Source organism: Leptinotarsa decemlineata, unplaced genomic scaffold, assembly GCF_025532065.1.
Source record: "Leptinotarsa decemlineata unplaced genomic scaffold, Ldec_3_MD MMD2_tig00000505_RagTag_RagTag, whole genome shotgun sequence".
Lineage (NCBI taxonomy): Eukaryota > Metazoa > Arthropoda > Insecta > Coleoptera > Chrysomelidae > Leptinotarsa > Leptinotarsa decemlineata.
In genome coordinates this window covers 11,553,776-11,579,130 of record NW_027412549.1, presented here as the reverse complement: position 1 = coordinate 11,579,130, position 25,355 = coordinate 11,553,776, and the positions used below count along the sequence as shown (strand labels likewise).

The following is a 25,355-nucleotide window of genomic DNA, read 5'->3' as shown; positions in this document are numbered from 1 at the left end:
CACAAAACTGGACGTTTTCTTAGAAATGAATCTCGCAAGCGGCTCATAACTTCAAAATACTACTCGTTTTTGACTATACGACCATGCGGTCGTACAGTACGACCATGCGTTTTTGACTGTACGACTGGGCAAAACCTTGACATTCGATCCAATTTGACGTGCTTTTTCGGTGTTGGCTCCCCTGGACTCTTCCATTGGATGATTAGACTTTGATTTCGATGATATAACCATATATCCATATCCGTCACCAGTTATCATCCTTTTAAGCAAATCTGGATCGCCGTTGACGCTCATTAACTATTCTGAGCGATGCTCATGCGACGGTTTTTTTGATCAACATTCAGCAATTTTAGAACGAACTTCGCTTCCACTCGCTTCATGCCCAAAATTTTCGAAATAATTGCATGGCATGAGCTAACCGATATGTCGAAATCCATAGTCACTTCTCTAATAGTGATTCAAAGATTTTCCATAATATTATTTTTCTCGAAATTTTTATCGGTTGTTGATGTGCTGAGTCGTCCAGGGCGAGCGTCATCATTCTCATCTTCTCGACCTTCTGTGAAAAACTTGTAATACCTATAAACATTTTTCTGACTCAAAATACAATCACCGCATGCCACTGTCAACATTTAACGTGTTTTCAAGTACTCAATTCCATTTTGATAAGCTATCCTTGAAAGATTGACATATGCAATTCCGGACTTTTTTGTAAACGTATAAGAGGAAAACAATATGTATTGAATCGTTTCGTCACATATAAAAGTAATTAGGCAATGTTTGCAATGAAAACGCATTGGGGAGCACCACTGCCTCGACAACTTTTCATGGATATCATCATCATATTTCAAGCAATTTAAAAAAGAAACCAATAAATCATATAGATAAATCCTTCTTTTTGAATCACTTTGTCCATTGGTGAAAACCGTTTCAAAATCCTTTCGGTAGTTTTTGAGTTTATTGCGTTTAGACAGGCTCAGACATCAGAGGACTTCAATTTATAATTTGTAACGTATATTTCTCAAATTGATTCATAGTCTAATCAACCAGTTCAAAAACATGAAAAATAGAGATAAAGGTCCTAAAAATATGAGCGATAGCTCATATATTTTTTTTCAATTGATATTTAGCTATGTCTGTTTTCACATTAAACAATTGCAATTATTAACATAGGATATGAATTTTTTACGTAATTTATTTATTGAATTGTTTTAAACAAATAGAGAAGATCAATATTTTTGAAAAAATGTTTTTTGCTATTTTATTGTCTAGAGATAATTATGATTTAAAAAAAATCTCAATTTTAATTTTTAATCGTTCAAAATCGATTTTTTCATATTTCGATTGTTTAAATAATTAGTTAAGAAATGCTTTTGAAAAAAAATGTTTTATTCATTATTCAATTGTTTATTAGTTTAACAATTTGTTGTATACAAACATTGATCAACGTTATATTTTTTTTTGAAACAGAAAAAAATTATGAAAACAGCTATATATAAAAAAGTACCATAAAATTTACTTTTTATTATACCTAATACTTCAGAAAAAATATATAACGTTGGTCAATATTTATTTATAACAAATTGTTAAACTAATAAACAATTAAATAATAAAAAAAATTCTCGCCAAACTATTTGAAAGTGTAAATTATGATTTTTAAAAGCAAAATTATTTCTTAACTAATTTCATTTGAACAATCGAAATATAAAAAAAATCAAATTTGAACAATTAAAAATTAAAATTAAGAAAAAAATATAAAAAAGAAATCATAATTATCTCTAGACAAAAAAATTTTTTTTTAAATATTGAATTTCTCTATTTATTTAAAGCAATTTGATAAACAAATTACGTAAAAAATTCATTTCCTATGTTAATAACTGCCATTGTTCAATGTGAAAAAAAAAATTATCAACAATTTATAGATATTTCAATTTGCAGTAGTTATAAAAAATCATAATTAACAATTTAATAAATTTTTATGAACCTTTATCGCAGGATCCTATGAAGTGTATATATATATATATATATATATATATATATATATATATATATATATATATATATATATATATATATATATATATAAATATATATATATATAAATATATATATATATATAATATATATATATATATATATATATATATATATATATATATATATATATATATCTCAAAAGAGCTCCACGAAATTTAAAATTCATAGGCCAATTATTTATACCTTTTATCCCATTTATAACTTCTTGAAAAATGGTGATAACATTTTTTTTTCTACAGGACTCGATTCATTCAAGTGTTAAGAAATCACTAGATTTCTTTCAAATTTTTAAAATGACATTTTATGTTATAAAAAACAAATTCTTTTGATAAACTCTCTTTAGCGGCAGCGCGCGCATGCCATAACAGCCGCTCGGAACCCTATTTTCAACGTCAAATTAAAATCATAAATAATGGGGATAGAGTTTCGAAAGTCGGGACTTTCTCATCGGAAATTTCCTCCTCTTTAACGAGCTTTTTCAAAATTGCTTAAATATTAATATTTTTTTGAGTTATTAACGAAAAACTTAATACCATTTTTCTAAATCTTATTTTGTTAATAACAATTGCAATTTTTTACCTGCACCAAAATCCTTCGAAAATATTCTTCTAGAGGTGATTCCAAATCGAATGAGCTATCGCTCATATTTTTAGGACCTTCATCTCTATTTTTCATGTTTTTGAACTTGTTGATTAGACTATTATTATGTTTCACATAGCTTTTCACTGCTCTTTCAGACATGAAGAGAATAACAACACGTACGATTGGTATTGCTGATCATTGGTAGTAAATCAATCAACTTGATTCTAAGTGCCCTGCGTGGGTTGGTACTTCTTTATTGCAAATCGAGCTTCTTTGAATTGTTGACATCCCACTGCATTCCACTCATCACCCTTTCGGAACGAAATGAATATAGTGTATTTCTATCTACCGAAATATTGAGCTTGTTGGACTGAGAGAATCAGATTTTGCTGAGACAAAAATGAAAAATAACTTCAGCTGAAGAAAATAATGGAGAGAGATTCGTTGGGAATTTATTTGTTCATACACACTGCAATTGCCTTCAAATACCTTCTTTGAGATGTTTGCTTAATCTGGAGAGCCGCTCCAAAACAGGCCATGGAGCTATTATATTCTATCTAGGAATTAGTGATCCACTTAGATTGGAAGAAATGAGCGGATCAATATTTTTACAGACAGCAAATGCGCATTAGGGGCTATGACAAACCCGAAGTTGTCATCAAAACTGGTGAACTTGCAAACAGGAACAAATTAACTTTGTACTGGGTGCCAGAGCATTCAGGAATCACAGGTAATGATAAAGCTGATGAATGCGCTAGACGCGGATCATCAACTTCATATATAGTTCCTGAACCAGCTCTGGGGGTACCAAAATCATTGGTACAAAACCAGATTAGGACATGGACCAAAAAGAAGCACACAGGGTACTGGACAAAAGTACCCGGCAACAAACACAGTGAAACATTCATTAGAGAACCGTCCGAGAAAAGAACCGAAGAACTACTTCAATATAGTAGGGATCGGCTCAGAATAATTACAGGGTTACTAATCGGTCATTGTCCGCTTAGAGGGAACCTGAATGAAATGGGGCTGTACAACGGAGACCTCAGCTGCAGATTATGCAACGAAGGGACAGAGACAGCTCTACACATCTTATGCGAATGTGAGGCACTGAATCACAGGAAGTAGGCAATATATGAACGTACAAAATTACGCCCAGGAGAATATGACGAACATCCAACACGGAACCTGTACAAACTAGTACAGGGAACGTACATACTGATGGAATGGGTGTCATGAGAAGATGGGAGAATAAACGCAATGAGCCCAAGAGGCTGCAGTGTTTTCTGGAGACTTGGACTAAATGGACAAGTCAGACAGCTCCCAAGGTACAAAAAAAAATCCACTCGGATAATGATACAAACATCAGAAGCTACTTCGATAGTCTGAAACATTGAAGGCAGGCTGGAAAATCTATATCTATATTTCACAGATACTTTCACGGGAAGTATTTAACTCAGTTGAGCATACCCTCTTGATTGTGCATCTCGATAAAATATGAAATGAATTTATGAAATATCATAGAACTTCATCAGGGAGATGGCGAAAACATTTTTCTTAAAATTATTTGCAGTTTTCATTTGAGTCGTTTTCCATAAGCGATGGCCATACCCCATGAACGACCTCCTCAGTATGAGATCCTCACCAATACACAACTTTCTAAATGACAGTATGATGATTTATAATGATTGACTATTCCGAAGCATTCCGTGTCTTTCTACCAAACGAGACCAAGCGAAATCACAAACAAATCATTAGCTAGGGCTTGGCGAAACTATAAGAATGGGGAACCGATATTTCTGTTTCGTTCAGTATGATCATAATTAAATCATGAAAGAAGGTCATGTTGTCTAGTGAAAAAACTGAGAATCTTACATTCACTGAATATTCTATACACTGAATGGGACGAAATGAAAAAGTCGGACAAAATTTGTGTGAAAAAGAATGGTTTTTGGTAAATTATGATAAAAAAATCATTGATGTGACATAACTCGCTACAGAAATGGTATTCACTTTTTTTTTTCAAATGGAAAGTGTTTTTTGTGACTCTTTGCTCGAAAGGTATTTGATTTCTGTATACGGCGACTTTTACTGTTTTGAATTTGGACGACCGGTTGGGGAATTTTTAGTGTATGAATTGAAGAATAGGAAACACGATAATTCGTAACTTCGCAAACAAGAGAGTATTGGGATAGCTCCGAAGTTGTTACACAGGTTACACAAAGTTCATTATGTGTAGAAGAAAAAATTGTTCACGGAAATGATTTGTATTTAATATAAAATTGAACCAAAATTTGTGACAAAAAAGCGCATTTCTGTTGTCAATATGATTTAGATTATTTTGCTAATCGACTATATAGAAGACAACTCCCACCGAGTAACCCTACTAACAGAAATTATAGTGTTAGCATGACAGCTGTCACTATCAATACTGAGAAATCGCTTCATTTCATTTTGTTCAAATTAACAAAAATGGTTCGCACCAGATATTCAGAGAAAACAACAGTAGCAATTCTTATTCATGTCGAGGCCGGCCGTACGTTTCATGAGGCAGAAAAAATAAACGATGCAGGATTTTCTGATACTTCGATCTGCTGAAAATATTTCAAAGAATTTTTTAAAATATTTCATGCAACTGGAAGCATAGTTAGAGCTACAGGAACTGAAACAAGATCTGTCTCCGACGAGAAACAGTTGGACATTGTTGCGTCTGTAGTAAATAACCTCCTGCGGCCTACGACAGTTGCTCGTGTGAATGAGCTCTTAACAACCACCGTCAAGCGTGAATATCAACTGCCAAATTGGATGATATTGGTCTGGCATACACCCACATATTCACACACGAAATCCTGGAAAAAAAATGTTTGGGTAGGAATATTGACAAATCATATTGTTGGTCCCATATATCCAAAGGAGAGTCGTGATTTACATTTGAAAATTCTTCAAAATTTTATTCACTCACATTTTTTTTTCAATAATATGATGCGCTGTAAGCGGGTGATTGGATTAGCTATACCCATGCATGTGCATTGGTGGGCGCGGTCTGTTCGTTATTCGAATTTGACTCTTCTCGATTTTTACCTTCGGATCCAGTTTATGGGACGCAATCTGGGACAGAATCAGTGAAACTTGTGTTTGAATTACTCCAGAATCAATGCAAAGCATTCAAAAATAGACTGTTTCACTAACAGGAGGTTCGAGAACAACATTTTGAAGATTTTCTCAAAATTTTTTATGTATAAGATAAATAAAATAAAGAGCTATTTTTGTATGCCCTTGAAATAAACCGTAATCGGAATTTAAAACATAGTGAAGTTGATTGTTTAGAAAATTTAAATATACTTATTTCATAGGAAATGTCACAAGATGCCTTTCCATTTAACAAAAAAAGTTTATAGCGCCCTCTCGGCGACAAGTGATATCACACTATTGGCTTTTTGGAACAGATGCTTCTATTCCAATTGAGATATCATTATCCATACTGGGAGTTACTGTTAGCAGTCCTCTATGACATGGTAATTTTTCATGATAGAAATTATTTTTTCTTCAATGATTTATGAGAAATAGATTTGAGTAAGAACTGAAATACCGTATAACTCCATGTGAACTTTATACAAACGGATTTATGGAACTCTTTAGCAGGTAATTTTTCTTTTTCCACATTTCTATAGCACTTCAGGGAAGTAAAGGTGTGAAAAATAATTTCTATGATGATTACTGAATCTAAATATGACAAATGTAACATTTTTCAAAAAGCTGTTCATAAGAACAGTAACCATAATGGTTACTGAATGCTAAATGTTACAAATATAACGTTTTTCAAAAGGATGTTCTTTTGAAAAATAATTCTCATATGGTTTCAATAGAGCTTCATTTTTGTGGAAATAATAATCCCTGTGAGTTTAAGTGATATCCACCATTTCATTTTGAGTTATCAGTCTATAAAAATTTGAGATATGAACATGCAATTGTCATCAGAAATTAACGCCAAATTCATACAGAGTTTTGCAGTTTCGAATAACGGCCCTGCTCTAGTATAGTTATCCATACATATGAACATCAGTTGTAGAATTTCAGAATGTCACAAATATATGTTAAAGAACATAGGAGTAGTTTTGTAAATAGAAAGACCAATTCCACATTTGCAAACCATCTTTTAGCAGAAGGACATGAGTTCAATCATGAGTACGAGGTGTTACATTTAGAAGAGAAGAGTTTGAAACTTAATCTTCTAGAATGTTTAGAAATCAATAGATTCAGGAATTCGGGTAATTTACTGAATGATCAATTAGAACTCAATAACTCTCCGTTACTGAATGTATTTTTTCAAATGTGAAAATGGAACATAAGTGCAGGTAATTTAATTCGTTAGAAACTCAGGTAAAATATCAGCTACTTAAAATTCAGGTACTTAGTTTACAGGTACTTTGATTTCAGGTACTCCATAAACTATATATATATTTACTATTGAATGTGTAGAATTAGTTGAAAGACACGCCAGATGAAGCCATTGTATGGCGAAACACGTGTTGCGTTTATGTAAAACAATTTAGTGAAAATCTCACAATAAAGTGTTTTTGGAATACGTTAGTTATGGATTTTCATCAAGTATCGGCCGATTCCATCATATAACAAATATTAATATTGGATCTCACTCGTTAATGGAATGCCTGTCAAAGTGTATATCCCACTTGATACTACTTAATATTTCATTACAGAATTCTAATACACGTATTTCTTTCCTAGAATACTTTTTTACGACATTTTCTGAAAAATTTAAAAAGTTTTCAATTTTGTTTGGATGTGTGAAATAGATTTTTTATAATATTTCTTCTGTTGATAATATCTACTTTTTTCTTGCATCTTATCAGCCTATGGTTATTTATTGATTTTTGGAGCCCCAATCTTATCTAAATATTCATCTTACCGATCACACATATTCAAAATTTTTTAATATATAAAATGGTTTTCATAAGATTTATGATGAAAAATTAAGCCAAAAATTCGATTTTCAAAGTGTACCAACATCACCCTCGATAACAAAACCTGAAGGAAGATGATTAGTACTAGCGCCATAAGTAGAATTTATATCACTCGAGAATTATGTCAATATAATTCAATAGTTTCATTGGAATTGATGGGTACTGAATATTTCAGTATGATTGTTACATAAATGGAATGCCTGCTTATGCTTCGGTGGTCCTAATTATAAACTTTTATAATTTATACTGATACAATACATTTTTAATACTGATTTAACTTACGTCACTGAATATAAACAATCCGTAAATGGAGAACAATGCTGAGTACAAAATAACAATCAGCCATGAAATTGAACTGGAGGCGAGACAAAACAATGAAATAAACGGAAGCCATGCAAACGGAAGTAGAAACGTTGACTCTGATTCCTGAAAATACTGAGATGATCATTATTGACATTATTGACTTGGAATTTTCTAAATTCTGAAACAATATCCTGAATTATTCTCAGTCATTCCAATTTTGGTGAAATATATAAAATGAAATTGGATGAACGTGTTTCAATAGCTCCGACTGTTCTAGATAATATGATATTTTCTAATTGGGAGAAGAATTTCAGACGAAAATTTTAAAAATGTATGAATTTGGTGAGATAATATTATTTTTTTTAAAAGAGCTGTGATTTCAATTCTCATCGTGGAAAATAAGTAGGTTATATTTTCCATCAGTCATGCTCAAGTTGAAGAAATGAGAGAAAAATTTTACAATTGCGAATTCTTTCGGAACTCCTATAAAATATGTCACACTAGTAGGTTTTTAAGTTTCACTAGCATGAGACATAATCGGGAAAAAATGATTTATTGAGATTCAAGGCGAAATACTGATACTGATTATTAGATAAAGAAACTACTTATTTGATTTCAATTCAGCTTCAAGTAATATTGGCTTCATTTGCTCAATAATCCAAGGAGAGACTTGAGTCAAATAAAATATACAGTGGGGCGAATGACATGAGATAAGTATCGATAGAAAAATTCTGTAATTTATGACAATCATTCCTGCTCTCAAACTGAAAACCGTTTTATTTGAAAACGAAGGAACCCTTTTACTCGAAAAAGTTATAGATTTTCATCAAGTATCGACCAATTCAATGACATATAGGAAACATTGGATTGAATATACACAGAACTATATAGGTAGTTTTCACAGGTAGATTGACTCCTCCAGTTTGTACCTGAAATAAATCTGTAGATGATTTACACATTTTCTTTACAAAGTATTTTTTTCATATTCATACAACCATAATGAATATAATTGTAATGCACTATTTGGAACCGTTGGTGTAATAATAAATATCACCAAGTGATCACCTTCTTCTTGAAGATAATCACTTGGTGATTGAAACACGTATCGAGGTTTGGTGTTAGAATGAAACTTCAGTAATATTCATAATAAATATGTCAATTTCAAAAAGATGTCTGAAGTACAGTCACTCTGTTATTAAGAAGAGTCTTGATGCACACAAAAAGGGTCTGTAAATTTACCCGTGAGAATATAACACAATAATCTCTCGAACTGAAATTATGAAAAAACATGAAATAATAAACAAATACAAGGTTGATTTTCTTAATTGTTATTCCATTATCGTTTATTCGGACAGTGATCCAACTGTTCAAAATGTATGAAAGTGGGCTATGAAAAGTGATTCTATCTACATTTACATAATGCACGTATCTATCATAAGTCACGTAAGATAAAACTGGATCAACAACTATACCTAAAGGCCCCCGTAGACGTCGTTCTTTTTCGACAGGATTACCCGACGTGCAAAACTGTTCGGGTAATCCGGTCGGTGTGTGGCAGAAAACCGTCGTGATTGCCGGCGTTCCAAATTACCTGTTGTGATCTGATTTTTGAATGGGATCGTGCAAGTCGGCCCGTATGTGGTAGGCACACCGCTAGTCACCAAGTAGATTTTGAATACCAGTAGTGTGCGTATTCAGTGTATTATATAAAGTGAGTGATTTGAGGCAATGCAGTAAACAATTTATGACGAGTATTCTGACAGAAATAAAAAGAGTAAGGCGTACGAGGAGATGTTAACCAAGCTAAATGAAATTGATTCATCGGCAACATAAGAAATGGTGAAAAAGAGAATTGACTCAATTCGAGGAACATTTCGGAAGGAACTTAAAAGAGTGAAAGCGACGATGAAGTCAGGAGCGGGTGCTGATGATATATACCAACCACATCTTTGGTACTATAATCTTCTACTATTCTTAACCGATCAAGAGACGCCTCGAGAAACTAAGAGCAATATAGATGAAGATGATATCTCAGCATCAACTATGGTAAGGAATGTTTAATAAAGTACATATAAACATCATTACATCATTTGGTAGAGCATAGTAACAACATTCAGCAAATATTTGAATTGAATAAATTTTTCTTGCCAAGTTACGACTCCGTCAATATTAAAATATAACATGTATAAGTCTCGAATCCTTTTTGCCTCTTCAGATGCATTTCGGTTATAATCCCGCTGCAAATTCATCATATTGTCCTGTCCAGTACCTAAGCCTTTTTCGATTATTCCTGTTTCATGCTGTTCTCTGTCAAAACTAGCTGGAGGTGCATAAATCTCTCTGCGATATTTGATCAAAAAGTTGTGAAGTATGCAACAAGCCATGACAACCGCATCAATATTTTCTATTTACAAATTAATGGCAGTATGGAATATTCTAAATCTTGCAGCCATTATACCGAATACATTTTCTATTATGCGACGTCTATAATTGAAAATTCTTCTTTCTGTGTTCAAATCTTTCTGGCCATATGGTTTCAAAAACTCGCTTCTCAAGGCAAAAGCTTCATCGCCAATGAAAACATATGGAACATGTTCACAACTTTTTCCTATTTTACAAGGAGCAGGAAGGTGAAGGGTATGGTTTGTTAGTTTTTCGTAGAAGACAGTATTTTCTAGAACTCCTCCATCGGATACTCTTCCATTTGTACCAATGTCGCACATACGGAATTCATAATTAGCATTGGCGATTGCCATTAAAACAATACTATGCCTACCTTTATAATTCCAATAATAAAAGCCGCTATTTGCAGGTGGTATCATAGTAATATGTTTGCCGTCTACTACTCTAAGGCAATTAGGAAAGTTCCATTTATTTTCAAAGTCCTAGGAAATAGTTTTCCATTCTTCTGCAGTTTTGGAAAACTGAAACAAAGAGATACTCTAATTCTACCGCATAGTTCAGAAATTTGAAATGAAAGATAGTGAACTTTATAGGTGTATATATGTTACTTATGTTGTGACCATTTTTATGTGGTCGTAAATTGAATTGATAACGATACAAATTATGAAAAAAACTACCCAACTATTGTTTCATTGTAATTACGATTTCTATTTTTTCACAGGAAGAAATAGACTCTCAAACAAATTCACTACAATCTCCGCAATCCATTAGCGATTTAGAGACAATGAAACGACCGTCGTCAAGCCAGTCGAGTACATCATCATTGCCTACAGCTAGTGTGAGAGCAAATAGACCCTGCAGGAGCAAAGCTGATGAAGTGCTGGAAAAAGTCAGCCGAAAGTTGGATAGTGATGACAAGTTTTCTGTGACAGGAAAAAACATCGCAAACAAATTGAGAGAGTTATCAGGAGAAACCGCATTAATAGCGGAAAAATTTATATGACAGAAATGTCGGAAAGTATTTTTCACATTTCGAACCAGATTTCAATTTATCTTAAAATACGAAACTCAACTGACTCTATTCTGATTCACATAAACTTTCATTCCATATTTTTATGTATAAAGTAAGTAAACATGTGATAAAATAAGTTTTTTTCTTACCTTCAAATAATCTTTTTTTAAAACATAGTATATAGCTTTAGCGGTAGCGATAAATCTCAATGTGGCAGTCAGACGTTCATGGTGGGTTATACTTTGTCTCATGAGAGTGTCCTCTTTCTTGATTAAAGGCATTACTAACTTAAGAAGTTCTAGGTACGTGTCTTCATCCATTCTCAGATAATTAAACCAAGCACCTGGTTCTAACCGCAGATTCGCCAATAAATTAATGTGAGAGAATTGTTTCCTTTTTAGAAATCACTCTTTTGCCCATTTAGAGCGTTAGTAGTATAGCTAACGTGGTTCTAGATACAATGGTAACCATGCCATCGAGCTGTCCATCGAGAGCGTAAGGGGTGCGGTTGTTTGGGGTGAAGAAGCGTGTCAAATAGGCCTTGTTGGCGAAGAACAATGGTGTGACAAAGAGTTCTTGAGCAACCCTTGTGTAGATCGTCAATGACCAGAGGGTTGTGATGGTCAATGACCAGAGGGTGTTGTAAGAAGAGGCCTCGGCAGGTGTAGGTTAGCCGTGTCGTAGAGCCGTTTTGGCTCAGTGAATGGTCTTCGGCCAACCCTCTTCAACCCTTTTCGGGCAACCCCTGTTGGGGCACCCTCATCAGGCGACCCATTTTCGTTAAAGCAGGCGTACGCCAATGTGTTCGATGAGTCGGTGCACCAGTTGACCTTGAGACAACTTTGTTGCAGTTGATTAGGATATTTTCGTTGCATTTCATTGGAATACTTGTTGTTTGCCTGATAATAAACCAGATTAGCTGACCTTAAGGTCATATGTATGATTAAATATGGATATTTTTTGCAAATGAATTGGAAAATACGTAATTCCTCATGAATACAAGGTTTCATTCGATTTACAATAACAAGTAGAGTGTAATAATAGAAATAACATTGCTACGTTTTTTATGTTTTATTTTTATGTAATAAAAATGTTTATAAATGATTCAATATATGATCTACAAACTGGACAATTATCACATCTGATAGAACAATCAATGCAGCATGCTATATGTTTACATGGTACAAATAATATATTCATTTCTTTTTCTAAACATATTTTACAAATATTACTTGAATTTGTGGGCACTCATTGGCACCTCTATTGGGATTCGAGAAAAAGAAATTACAACCGAATAGAAAACATATATCGGTTTTTCCAATCAATATCTCCAAAGTGAATTCGATTTGTGTTGAATGCAATTTAATAACGAATTCATTCAATAATGACAGTGCCGTACATTTGTTACATATGTTCTACCCCACCGTACCAAGTGGATTTCGAATTATTGAAAAAGTTGCAAATGTTATCTATTTACCAATCAACACCAGACATATCGATGAGGTTTTCCTTAAAATAAATGATCAAGAGGGTAATTTAGTCAATTTCCAACAGGAAACGATAACAGTAAGACTTCATCTCAAAGAGCAGCTCTGATGGTATTTTTATATAATATTACAACTTTTCCAACAACAGCACATAGTATAATTGATAAAGATCCTGGAAAATGTGTCACTATAGGAAGTGCTGTTAAACGGTTAACATCAGAAAATCGACAGTTTCTTCTTTCACTTGGTTTTCGAGTACTTTAAGTGTCAAAGTGTCAAAACGGCTACTTTTTACGAGTTTTGGTGTAACCTCAAAGTCAACATCAGTTCAAGATTCAGACAAATTTTATTATTTTTCAAGTGTTCTTGCGGTGGCAGAAGCAGCAGCAGCAGCAGAAAGCGCAGAAAAACAAAAATACTAGATAGTGGAAAAAGGAGGAAAAAAACGCAAAAATGAGCTTTAATATATTGAATATTGGTGAACATGTATTGATGGATGATTCTATAACTAATTACGAGATGCATAGTCATCCACCTTATGCAAATACGACATTCAATAATTCTGATGAAATTAGAATTCCTATTCAAACTCAAGATATTTATACATTGCCATCCCAAAGTTACCTTTATATCGAAGGACGATTAACTGATGCTGAAAATAAACCTAGTATAACATTAAATTTTGTGAATAATGGTATGGCATTTCTGTTCGATGAGATAAGATATGAGATAGGAGGCACAGTTATGGACAGGGTGAGGAATCCAGGTATAACATCATCTATTAAAGGATACATCTCCTATACAAGTAGCGAATGTGATAGATATAATAATGCCTGTTGGAATCATTTGGAATATCCAAAAGTATCCGATTCGAATGGATACTTCAACGTCTACATCCCCCTGAAACACCTTTTGGGTTTCTGTGAAGATTTCAAGAAAATAATCGTAAACATTCGCCAAGAATTGGTACTCATTAGAACAAGTAGTGACGTACATTCTGTAATATCAACAAAGGATAATGAAAAACCCAAAGTTAATTTAACTAAAATTCTCTGGAGAATTCCTCATGTTCAAGTTTCCGATACAGAAAAATTGCGATTACTCAAGTACATTGAAAAAGGACGTGACTTAGAAATTGCATTCAGGAGCTGGGAACTACACGAATATCCACTTTTACAACAAACAATGACTCATTCTTGGAATGTGAAAGCATCTAATCAATTGGAAAAACCTCGATTCATCATTGTAGCTTTTCAGACTCAGAGGAAAAATCAGATCAAAGAAAATATTAGTCATTTCGATCATTGTAATATTACCAACATCAAACTCCACCTCAACTCAGATGTATACCCTTACGATAATATGAATTTGAACTTCAAGAAAAACCAGTTTGCATTACTTTACGAGCTCTTCGCCCAATTTCAAGAATCCTACTATTATAAAACTTCTGGAGAGCCCTGTCTTACATTGACTAAGTTTCACGATATCGCACCTCTATTTGTTATTGATTGCAGTAGACAAAATGATAGCTTAAAGGTAGGAGTGCAAGATATAAGACTCGACTTCGAAGCCAGTGAAAATATTCCTGCAAATACATCAGCATTTTGTTTGATTTTACACGATTTACTCAGATACAATCCACTAACGAATTCTGTGAAACAATTCTAGAGTGAGTTATGATGAGTACTAATAATAGAATAACTTTCAATGAAAAGAAAAATGAAGTTCATTACATATTTGCTTTTCGCCTATAGAAATGCAAGAAAAACTTATTGGAAATTTTTTGCCATTGATCGAACACGCTTTCAGCGACGTATTCGGAGCAGTTCAGCTTTTATAGATCCAATTTTAGAAAATTCACATAGACAAAAAATTTTTGACCAAAGATTTCGCGAGAAGAGCTTGGAAAATTTTAATCTTATTTGATAACAGAAAAGTATAAATATATTCATTGGATTTGAAGTTACTTATAACGTTTTATCTCAAACATGAATACACAACAATATGATCGAATTGACATTGAACAGTATACCAAAAATTTGATTAGAGAACTTTGTCCTGATATGGAAGAGCATAAAGTGTCTTCCGAAGCAAACCGTTTGATTATCAAAGCTTCCAGAATTTTTGAGAAGAGGAGAGCACAACCACCAAATCAAATTCGAAACAAAAATCCAAAGGATCCAGGAATTAGAAAATGAGTACCATTGTTTTATGAAATATGTATGATAGATAGTGTATGTATTAATAAAATTTCATCAATTTTCTTGAGTTTTCTTCTGACCGTCATACCATGAACTTTCAAACTGATGTTAAAAGGGATATTATTGAAGAACTTCATAAACAAGCCCGAATCAATTTCAAAAGACGAAGAGTAATCATTAAGGGTTTCGATGATCTTTTTCAAGCTGATTTAGTTGAGATGATACCATATTCTAAAGTGAATAAAGGATATAAATATATTCTAACTGTGATAAACTGTTTTTCAAAGTTTGCTTGGGCACTACCTTTAAAAAATAAAACAGCTAATGCTGTGTCCAAAGCTATGGAAGAAGTTTTACGTAAACAATCACCACAAAATTTACGAACTGATTCAGGTAAAGAATTTTTCAACTCAGAATTTAAGAAATTGATGGAAAAATATAAAGTTAATCATTATAGTACGTTCAGTGAAAAGAAAGCATCAATAATTGAGAGATTTAATAGAACAATGAAGTCTTGGATGTATAAAGAATTCAATTTTCAGGGTAACTATAAGTGGCTTAATGTATTGAAGCATATTTTGGAAAAATATAACAATTCCACTCATAGAACCATTAAAATGAAACCTGCTGAAGTGAGTAAAAAAGATGAAAATAAATTACTTCACACAGCCTACAATCATATCAAACAAATTGACTTCAATAATACATTCAAAGTAGGAGATCATGTACGCATATCTAAATTACGAGGAATTTTCGATAAAAAATATTTTCCAAACTGGTCAACAGAAATTTTCACGATAGCAAAAGTACAATTGACAAATCCTGTAACCTATTTACTGAGAGATGATAAAAAACAAGATATTTCAGGAGGTTTTTACAAAGAGCAATTACAAAAAGTAAAACATCCTGATATATATCTCGTAGAAAAAGTACTTAAAAGAAAGAATGGAAAAGTTTTCGTTAAATGGTTAGGATTCGATGACAAACATAATAGTTGGATAGATAAGAGAAATATTGCGTAATCAGCATTCGTATTATAAATACTCTATGAATCAGTATATTACTTTATTTTTACGGTGTCATTGAGTGTGGTATCATGTTTATCATCGATGTGCAAGGTTTTCAATATGGTAAAGGAAATTTTTTATGTGAAGAAATTGCAATTTTGAATGTTGAAAATGGAGTATGGTACCATCGAATGATTAATTTACCAATAGGCATCAATCAATATATGCCTCATGTGAAAAAACATATGAACTGGTGTACAAATAATCTACATGGATTGTCATGGCAGCATGAGCAAAGTTCAACAACAACAGTAGCAACCATCAACTACGAACAAATTTCGGAGTTCATCAAGAATTGTGTTGGTTTTGATGCTGTTATAAGTGTGAAAGGTTGTGAAAAGAAAAAATGGTTAAGTCAACTCATTCAAAATGAAATTTCCGATTTGTATGAAGAAGGATGTCCTGCAATAGGAAATTTGAAAAGTTTTCTCAAGTCACACCATTGTATGAATCATTTAAATAACAGTTTGAATTGTGAACTAGAAAATGCTTTTTTATTGAAATATTGGTATTCTCACTGTAAGAAATAAATTCTGAATTCTTGTTCTTATAATGAAACATTTCCTTTTCACACATTCTCATTATACATGTGATTTTTACTACATTGCAGAAATAAAAAAATATTTTTCTCAATTTTGTTTATTTTATTATAATAAATAAATTTTACAAAAAATCTTGGGATTCTTGGAAATTTGTTCTAATGAGTACCAATTCTTGGCGAATGTTTACGATTATTTTCTTGAAATCTTCACAGAAACCCAAAAGGTGTTTCAGGGGGATGTAGACGTTGAAGTATCCATTCGAATCGGATACTTTTGGATATTCCAAATGATTCCAACAGGCATTATTATATCTATCACATTCGCTACTTGTATAGGAGATGTATCCTTTAATAGATGATGTTATACCTGGATTCCTCACCCTGTCCATAACTGTGCCTCCTATCTCATATCTTATCTCATCGAACAGAAATGCCATACCATTATTCACAAAATTTAATGTTATACTAGGTTTATTTTCAACATCAGTTAATCGTCCTTCGATATAAAGGTAACTTTGGGATGACAATGTATAAATATCTTGAGTTTGAATAGGAATTCTAATTTCATCAGAATTATTGAATGTCGTATTTGCATTTAAAGCTCATTTTTGCGTTTTTTTCCTCCTTTTTCCACTATCTAGTATTTTTGTTTTTCTGCGCTTTCTGCTGCTGCTGCTGCTTCTGCCACCGCAAGAACACTTGAAAAATAATAAAATTTGTCTGAATCTTGAACTGATGTTGACTTTGAGGTTACACCAAAACTCGTAAAAAGTAGCCGTTTTGACACTTTGACACTTAAAGTACTCGAAAACCAAGTGAAAGAAGAAACTGTCGATTTTCTGATGTTAACCGTTTAACAGCACTTCCTATAGTGACACATTTTCCAGGATCTTTATCAATTATACTATGTGCTGTTGTTGGAAAAGTTGTAATATTATATAAAAATACCATCAGAGCTGCTCTTTGAGATGAAGTCTTACTGTTATCGTTTCCTGTTGGAAATTGACTAAATTACCCTCTTGATCATTTATTTTAAGGAAAACCTCATCGATATGTCTGGTGTTGATTGGTAAATAGATAACATTTGCAACTTTTTCAATAATTCGAAATCCACTTGGTACGGTGGGGTAGAACATATGTAACAAATGTACGGCACTGTCATTATTGAATGAATTCGTTATTAAATTGCATTCAACACAAATCGAATTCACTTTGGAGATATTGATTGGAAAAACCGATATATGTTTTCTATTCGGTTGTAATTTCTTTTTCTCGAATCCCAATAGAGGTGCCAATGAGTTAGGTTTTTCAAAATGAATTGGTTTATTGGACATGATTTCATATCTCAAAGTATTTCGGTTTGCATACAATTTCAGATCGATACTACTCTCAGAATTTTCCTCTTCTTTAGTTATGATATTTGAAGTTTTCGCCATGAGTTCTTGTTTCGTACTTTCTTTCGATTTCACTTCATTCAATTGCCTCATAATTTCACTCTCTATATCAGATATTTCATATGAACCAGGAGGAATCTTAATTTTTGTAGACCCAATATAAAAAATATTATTAGTCTCATCCACATTCGGTATTGTATTGAATGTTACAAAGTCAATCAATCCTAAAACATAATTTTTTGTATCGTCCAGTATGATAGGAGGATTAATTTTAGACATGAGAATCGAATCTCGGCCTGATAAGGTGAACGTATATGAACACATGTTAAAGGTTATCTGTAGAATGAAGAGAAAACATTGATTGCATACATGTTTATTGAGAAAGAAATTTCAAACATAGTTGTCCGCAATTAACAGAATTATATGATTGATATACAGTATGATTATAATTAATGAGACAAGGTCCATCTGAATTGAAGTATATTAAAGCTTCCAGAGGTGGCCTCAGATTACCATAACTATCAAAATAAATTATATGAGGACCATTTTTGCGGTAGGCAGTCCAATGAGTCCCAGGTCCAGATTGTTTATCGAGATTTATTATTCCTCTTTCTTTTTTTCGGATTTTTTTCGGTAAATTATCTCTCATATAGACAGATCTGAAGAATGGAATTTTTAAATCCTTTGCATACTCTATCAAGTCGATATTGGATAACGAACGATTATGAGGAATTTTTTTCATGTTTCACCTCTCCCTCTCAAACGGTGGTACGATTCAAAAACAACCCCAAACCAGTTTTGTAAGGTCTTAAATAAAATCCTTTCCCCAATGCAATAGATTCCATAGTTTTATTGTGACGTTGAGCTTCTTCTAACTGATTTTTTGCAGATTTAGCATCAGTTACAGCTTTGGCAATTCCAGCTGCTCCCCCTGTTAGGGCACCGAGTGCACTCAACCCAGCAAAAATTGGAATCAAAGGAAGTATTCCACCTGTTTTGGGTATTTTCACAACACGTGTTGGTCTAATATTCAATTTTTTTGCAGATTTCAAAGCTACCGTCACAGCTTCTCCTAAAGTCTTTGGTTTTTTACTGATGATTTGTTTTTTTATTTTTCGTGTCGCTGTCATGAAACACATCCCCTTTTTATTTCTACATTTCTTCACAATTTTTTTCTTCCTAGAGATATTTTTCCTCTTATTTTTAGATTGTTTTCTTTTACATTTTTTGACAACCATCTCGTTATGAATTACTCGATACACTGACAGATTCACCCTATTACAGTAAATATTTATATGGATATTTTTATTTTCTTATTATCAACATTTTCAAACTCTTCCTCCAAATTTCGTTTTTTAGGATTCTGCTGCTGCTGCTACTGCTGCTGAGACATTTGTTCATTTATTCCTTCAATTGAACCATTTTTCTGAATATCTGACTCGATTTGTTGCTCTAAATTTTTTCTTTTCGCAGATAATTTGGGTTTATTTTCTCTTGAGTTGATTATTCTCATTTTTTTATCTGGGATAACAGGTATATCGTTGAGGAATTTTCTTTTAGTAGCACGCTTCAAGTCTTCTATTATATCAATATCCATAGGTTCATTTTCTTCTTTGTTATCGATAATAAGTCGTTTTCGTCTCGGTGGCGGCGGCGGCGGCAGACGTTTAGTCTTAGATTTTTTCTTATCAACTCGAATAATTTTATTTCCATTGCTACTGTTGAGAAGTTTTAAACACTCTCCAATATTCTTCGTTACATCTGTTAGTCGTTTATTCATTCCACTCAATAATTGAATACATTTTCTCTTGATATAAGCAGTTAAAGGTGTACGATTACGACGTTGTAAGCCCATACCTAATTTGACTTTTGCCTTCATGGTACCTGCGACTGCTAGGGCAGCCATTTTTTCTCCTAATGAACTATCTTTCGCTTTGAATCGCGTCATAGCCTTCTCAGCTAGAATTCTATCAGCTTCATGTCTACGATTCAAATCTTTGGTTTGTGAATAACTTATATCATGATTTTTACATGCTTCATCTAAACCATTTATACCTTTTTGACCACGAGCCAGACGTTTTTGTAATTTTGTACCTGGCCCGCAATATTTATATCCGGGTATATGCAATTCAACCGGTAAATTATTGATATCGCTATTCACCAACCCATCACCGTAACGTTGCATATTAGATCTTTTCGCGTATAAGTTTGAAAGTTGACTGATTAAAATTCAGTTACCTCAAGTATTTTATTGGAAATAGATATGCAAGGTATTAAAGTTATTCCACAAAAAATTGCTCTACCAATCGAGAATAATATATTTGAAACAGAGGAAACTTTCAAAAAGCATGGTATGCTATTCCCCTCTACAATAAAGTGTATAATTGTTGGACCTTCAAACTGCGGTAAAACAAATTTAATGGTGAATATGTTGGAGCATGAAAATGGATTGAAATTTGAAAATATATATGTGTATTCTAAATCACTTAATCAACCTAAATATAGGTACTTGGAGCACCTGCTTAAACCAATAAAAGGAATCGGATATTACGCATTCAGTGCCAGTGAAAATATAATGCATCCGTCTGAAGCTAATCCCAATTCAATTTTTATTTTTGATGATGTTGCTTGTGATAATCAGGAAGTTATAAGAGAATACTTCAGTATGGCGAGATATGCTGCTGTCGATCCATTTTATTTGAATCAAAGTTATGAAAAAATACCCAAACACTTAATTCGAGACAATGCCAATTGTTTAATCGCTTTCAAACAAGATGATCTAAACTTGCGACACATCTATACCGATCATGTAGGAACTGACATGACCTTTGATACCTTCAAGGTGATTTGTTCTTTATGTTGGAGAGAACCTTATGGATTTATTACTATTTTTAAAGATTGTTGTCTCAATAGGGGTCGTTACCGCAAAGGACTCGATCACTTCATACACATTCAAGAATAAAAATGGAAACAAACCACATTATCAGATTAATACCAGTTCAGACCTGTTGTGAACCAGTTCATACCTGATAAAACCGGTTCAAACCGGATCAAACCGGATCAAAACCAGTTCAACAGACCTGATAGAAGCAGATCAAGTGTCGGTTCAACCTATTCAAATACCTGATCTATTCATAACCTGATAGAGACCAGTTTGACAATGAAAAGTGAAGACATAGAACTGAAAAAAAGACTCATTAATAAACGGAAAATTGTTAAAAATAAATTGGAATTTTTGAAACATGGTGAATTACTACATGAAAGTATGTTCAATCCAATTACAAAACACCTGAAAAATATAGAGAATAAATTACAAGACAAAATTCCTAAATTAGGTGAACAACAAGAAACATCATCTGAAACATATAAAACGTCTCCAATACAACAATATTTATTGCAAACTCCAAAAAATGAAAAGATGTTTCCCAAGATTCCTCGTCGATTATCAATGAAACTACTATCAAATTCAGAACCAAAAATAGAAAATGTTTCACATTCTGATGATGATGATGATGAACCAAGTGAAATCAAGCAATCTATTGTAGAAAATATTCAGTCTGAAGATGAAGAAGAAGAAAGTCATTCATTCATCTGGAGTTAATCGTCTGAAAGATATTACACAAACTTCATATATTGATTATTTAAATCAATATGATCCTCTTCCAAGAAAGTATATCAATGAGATGCACCATGATGTAGACAAAAAAGAATTCGATCACAAATATGGTGTACGACTTGATGAAAATACTGAAAAACTATCAATCGGAGATTCAAGACTGCACATTGATGGTCCAGATATAATCGTTAAAAATAGAAGATATAAGGGTACACCCGGTCTATATGAATTACTTTTCAAAAAATATCCTGAAAATTTCACCGAACAAGATCAACAAAATTATAAACAAATTGTTTTGAAAACGAATGCTCACCGGCGGCATTATCAACCAAATAAACAAATTGACGGTAGTAAATTGCAAAAATATAAAAATATAATAGCTCCAATAACTGGTATATCGGGAGAAGGTATGTTTATGGAAGCAAATAACAATAAAATAGATTATATTAGATGGGATGATCCAAACGAACTCTGCGACAGATTACGTTTACTACTATCACCAAGGCAGGCAGGTCATTCAGGTCATCAAAATGAAATAAATTCCATTATTGAAGAACTGCGAGAAGCTAACATAATTGCATGAGAATTCAACAGAATTGATTAGAGAGAATGGAAGTAGAAGCACGTATGCATTTGATACACGAAAGAAATTTCGAAACTTTTGAAAGTAGAATCGAAACTTTTCATAATTGGACACATGAATTTCCAAAAGATAAACTTGCTGATGCTGGTTTCATTTATACTGGTAAAGGTGATATTGTTGCGTGTCCGAAATGTCACATTGAAGGATTCGAATGGAAAATGGGAGACGATCCGCTGATGGATCACTTCAGATGGCAACCAGATTGTATATTTTTTGATGGAAATACATTGCTCTCTGGAAAAGAAACTCTAGAAAAAGGAGAAGAAAAACCACCCAAAGACAACGTTCCCACAAATTCAAGTAATATTTGTAAAATATGTTTAGAAAAAGAAATGAATATATTATTTGTACCATGTAAACATATAGCATGCTGCATTGATTGTTCTATCAGATGTGATAATTGTCCAGTTTGTAGATCATATATTGAATCATTTATAAAAATTTTTATTACATAAAAATAAAACATAAAAAACGTAGCAATGTTATTTTTATTATTACACTCTACTTGTTATTGTAAATCGAATGAAACCTTGTATTCATGAGGAATTACGTATTTTCCAATTCATTTGCAAAAAATATCCATATTTAATCATACATATGACCTTAAGGTCAGCTAATCTGGTTTATTATCAGGCAAACAACAAGTATTCCAATGAAATGCAACGAAAATATCCTAATTAACTGCAACAAAGTTGTCTCAAAGTCAACTGGTGCACCGACTCATCGAACACATTGGCGTACGCCTGCTTTAACGAAAAGGGGTCGCCTGATGAGGGTGCCCCAACAGGGGTTGCCCGAAAAGGGTTGAAGAGGGTTGGCCGAAGACCATTCACTGAGCCAAAACGGCTCTACGACACGGCTAACCTACACCTGCCGAGGCCTCTTCTTACAACACCCTCTGGTCATTGACCATCACAACCCTCTGGTCATTGACGATCTACACAAGGGTTGCTCAAGAACTCTTTGTCACACCATTGTTCTTCGCCAACAAGGCCTTTTTGACACGCTTCTTCACCCCAAACAACCGCACCCCTTACGCTCTCGATGGACAGCTCGATGGCATGGTTACCATTGTATCTAGAACCACGTTAGCTATACTATACTCTCTTAGCATATTTAACTTTTATTGCTAAAACCGCAGCTAACGCCACTGTCGTCTCCATGACAATGACAATACTGAAGGAAAACTGACCCGAGCAGTGTGTGGGCGCCACCACGGTTCGTGATTGCCTGAACAGTTTTGCACGTCGGGTAATCCAGTCGAAAAAGAACGACGTCTATGGGGGCCTTATGACCGTACTGCTAAGTAGGTCATGAAAATGAATGTTCTACCTGAATTAACGAAGTGATGGCCACGATGTAGACTCACTCTGAAATGGATGATTAGTAAATATGTTGTTGTTACAAAAACACAACTTTTTCAAAAATAATATGACTGTAGAGAGCTTAATTTTCACATTCGTTAATGCAACAAAATACCGTTAATGCACAACTCGTTCATTTGAGTGTTTTTAATCACTCGAATGAACAAAAGTCAACTATGAAATTATTTATAGATATTAAACGTCATGAAGTTGACGATCATTTAAACATAATTTATAAATACGCGATGGACTGTGGCTGCTCATCGTTTGAGGTTCAACTCAGTTCACCTCAGTAATTGAACAATTGAAAATGGAATCATTTAATTATTCAGCTACTTTGATTTTTTCTTATTTCATTCTATAGTAATTTCATTTCACGACTTGTTTTTCAATAAAATTTTTATTTTTAGCTATTCATTTTATTTTTTAATTCTTATTTATTTTTTCATGGATTTCAAATCAAATAATCACCTTTACTGTTGATCATAAATACTTTATTTCAAGTTTTTTATCATGTTATTATATTATTTTAACTATTTTATTATATTTTAAATTATCATTTATACTTTTTGTGATGCAATATTGTCTTTTATTGTTTTATTGTTTGTATTCGGTATTATTTTCATTACATTATACTTATTAAAAATTTGCAAAACAGGTGCAGTAGTACCTACTTATCACCCAGATCCTTTATTCAACTTGTTTCCCTAAAAAATACTATTACTCTTGGGAATAAAGTTATTATTATTATTATATTATATCATATCAGACAATGTGAGTTCGAACCAGTGAAATTCGTCATGAAATATTGTCTACCACTTCAGAACAAACAATTTCTATGCTCACCTCATTACGAACTGTTTTGATCAATTCATAGACGTCTCACGGAAACCATTATATGATCGACATTCTGAAAATACAATGTATACCGGGTATCCATCAATAAATGACATGACCTATTTTGATTCGAACGATCAATATCGTTAACAGTGATTTTAACTTGGGGTGCGGAAAATATATCCGAGATGTCTCTAAAAGGGTTCCGTTTTCAAGTTACCAATACATCCTGGTCGGTAGCCAGGCGGTTCGACGTGAGTGTTTTGTTCACTCACTCGAATTGACTGCCGTGTTGGTCGGTGGTTCAAGCCTTGGTCTGAACGATCGATTTTCACTTGCTATCGTCCAACCCGTGTTAGGAATCAGACGTTAAAAGGTAAGACCTCGTTAATCCTCATCTCACACAAGTTTTGACTTCTGAGGGTTGTCGTTCGCAGAGGTGCGACAGCTAGTTAACGGAAAAACATATTTTACACAGATTTAAACAGACATATCCTAATTGAATATTAAGAGCAAATCATTTAGCTTTGCTAAAGTGCGTATGGGTATGGCTACTTTGGAAACTTACTCTATAGTGTTTTCCGTTATATATTAAATTTGTTAAAATAGGTTTTTCCATTATTCAGGTCTCACCCTCTTGCGAACGACAACCCCCAGAAGTCGAGACGGTACATTCTTATTTGTGAAAATGAATCTTACTAGTTGAAACCAGAGCCAAAAAACGAAGCATTTGTGATTCAACTCCAGATAATGTCGTTTCGACAATTCATAGGTCTTCTCTGTAGTACAAGGCTAAATCACGAATGCATTGCTTCACTCAACTATCCTCAAATAACGAGTCTGAATATACATAGTGATTTTCGACTCCCTTCCAATCTTTCAGCCC

General features: G+C 33.2%; 2 protein-coding genes across 3 annotated transcripts in view; both read left to right on the top strand.

Moving 5' to 3' along the window:
- LOC111508633 (uncharacterized) overlaps positions 1-25,355 on the top strand; it is a 100,080-nt gene that overhangs the window by 16,693 nt on the left and 58,032 nt on the right. The window lies entirely within an intron of this gene.
- Positions 2,606-16,705, top strand: LOC141481774 (uncharacterized). Of its 2 annotated transcripts, none has more exons than XR_012465164.1 (2): positions 2,606-9,950; positions 11,029-16,705. XR_012465164.1 is itself a non-coding variant. In XM_074173938.1 (2 exons), the coding sequence occupies exons 1-2, from the start codon at positions 9,741-9,743 to the stop codon at positions 11,308-11,310; spliced, it is 492 nt and encodes a 163-aa protein (XP_074030039.1). In that variant the 5' UTR covers positions 2,621-9,740; the 3' UTR covers positions 11,311-16,705. The 2 variants fall into 2 exon arrangements, 1 of the variants encoding a protein (XP_074030039.1); XM_074173938.1 differs by having other exon boundaries at positions 2,621-9,950.

Excerpts from the sequence above, each read along its gene's own strand:
- LOC141481774 (XM_074173938.1), top strand. The coding sequence starts at position 9,741 with ATGGTGAAAAAGAGAATTGACTCAATTCGAGGAACATTTCGGAAGGAA. Across the intron at positions 9,951-11,028 it reads ATATCTCAGCATCAACTATG|GAAGAAATAGACTCTCAAAC; the intron begins GTAAGGAATGTT and ends ATTTTTTCACAG.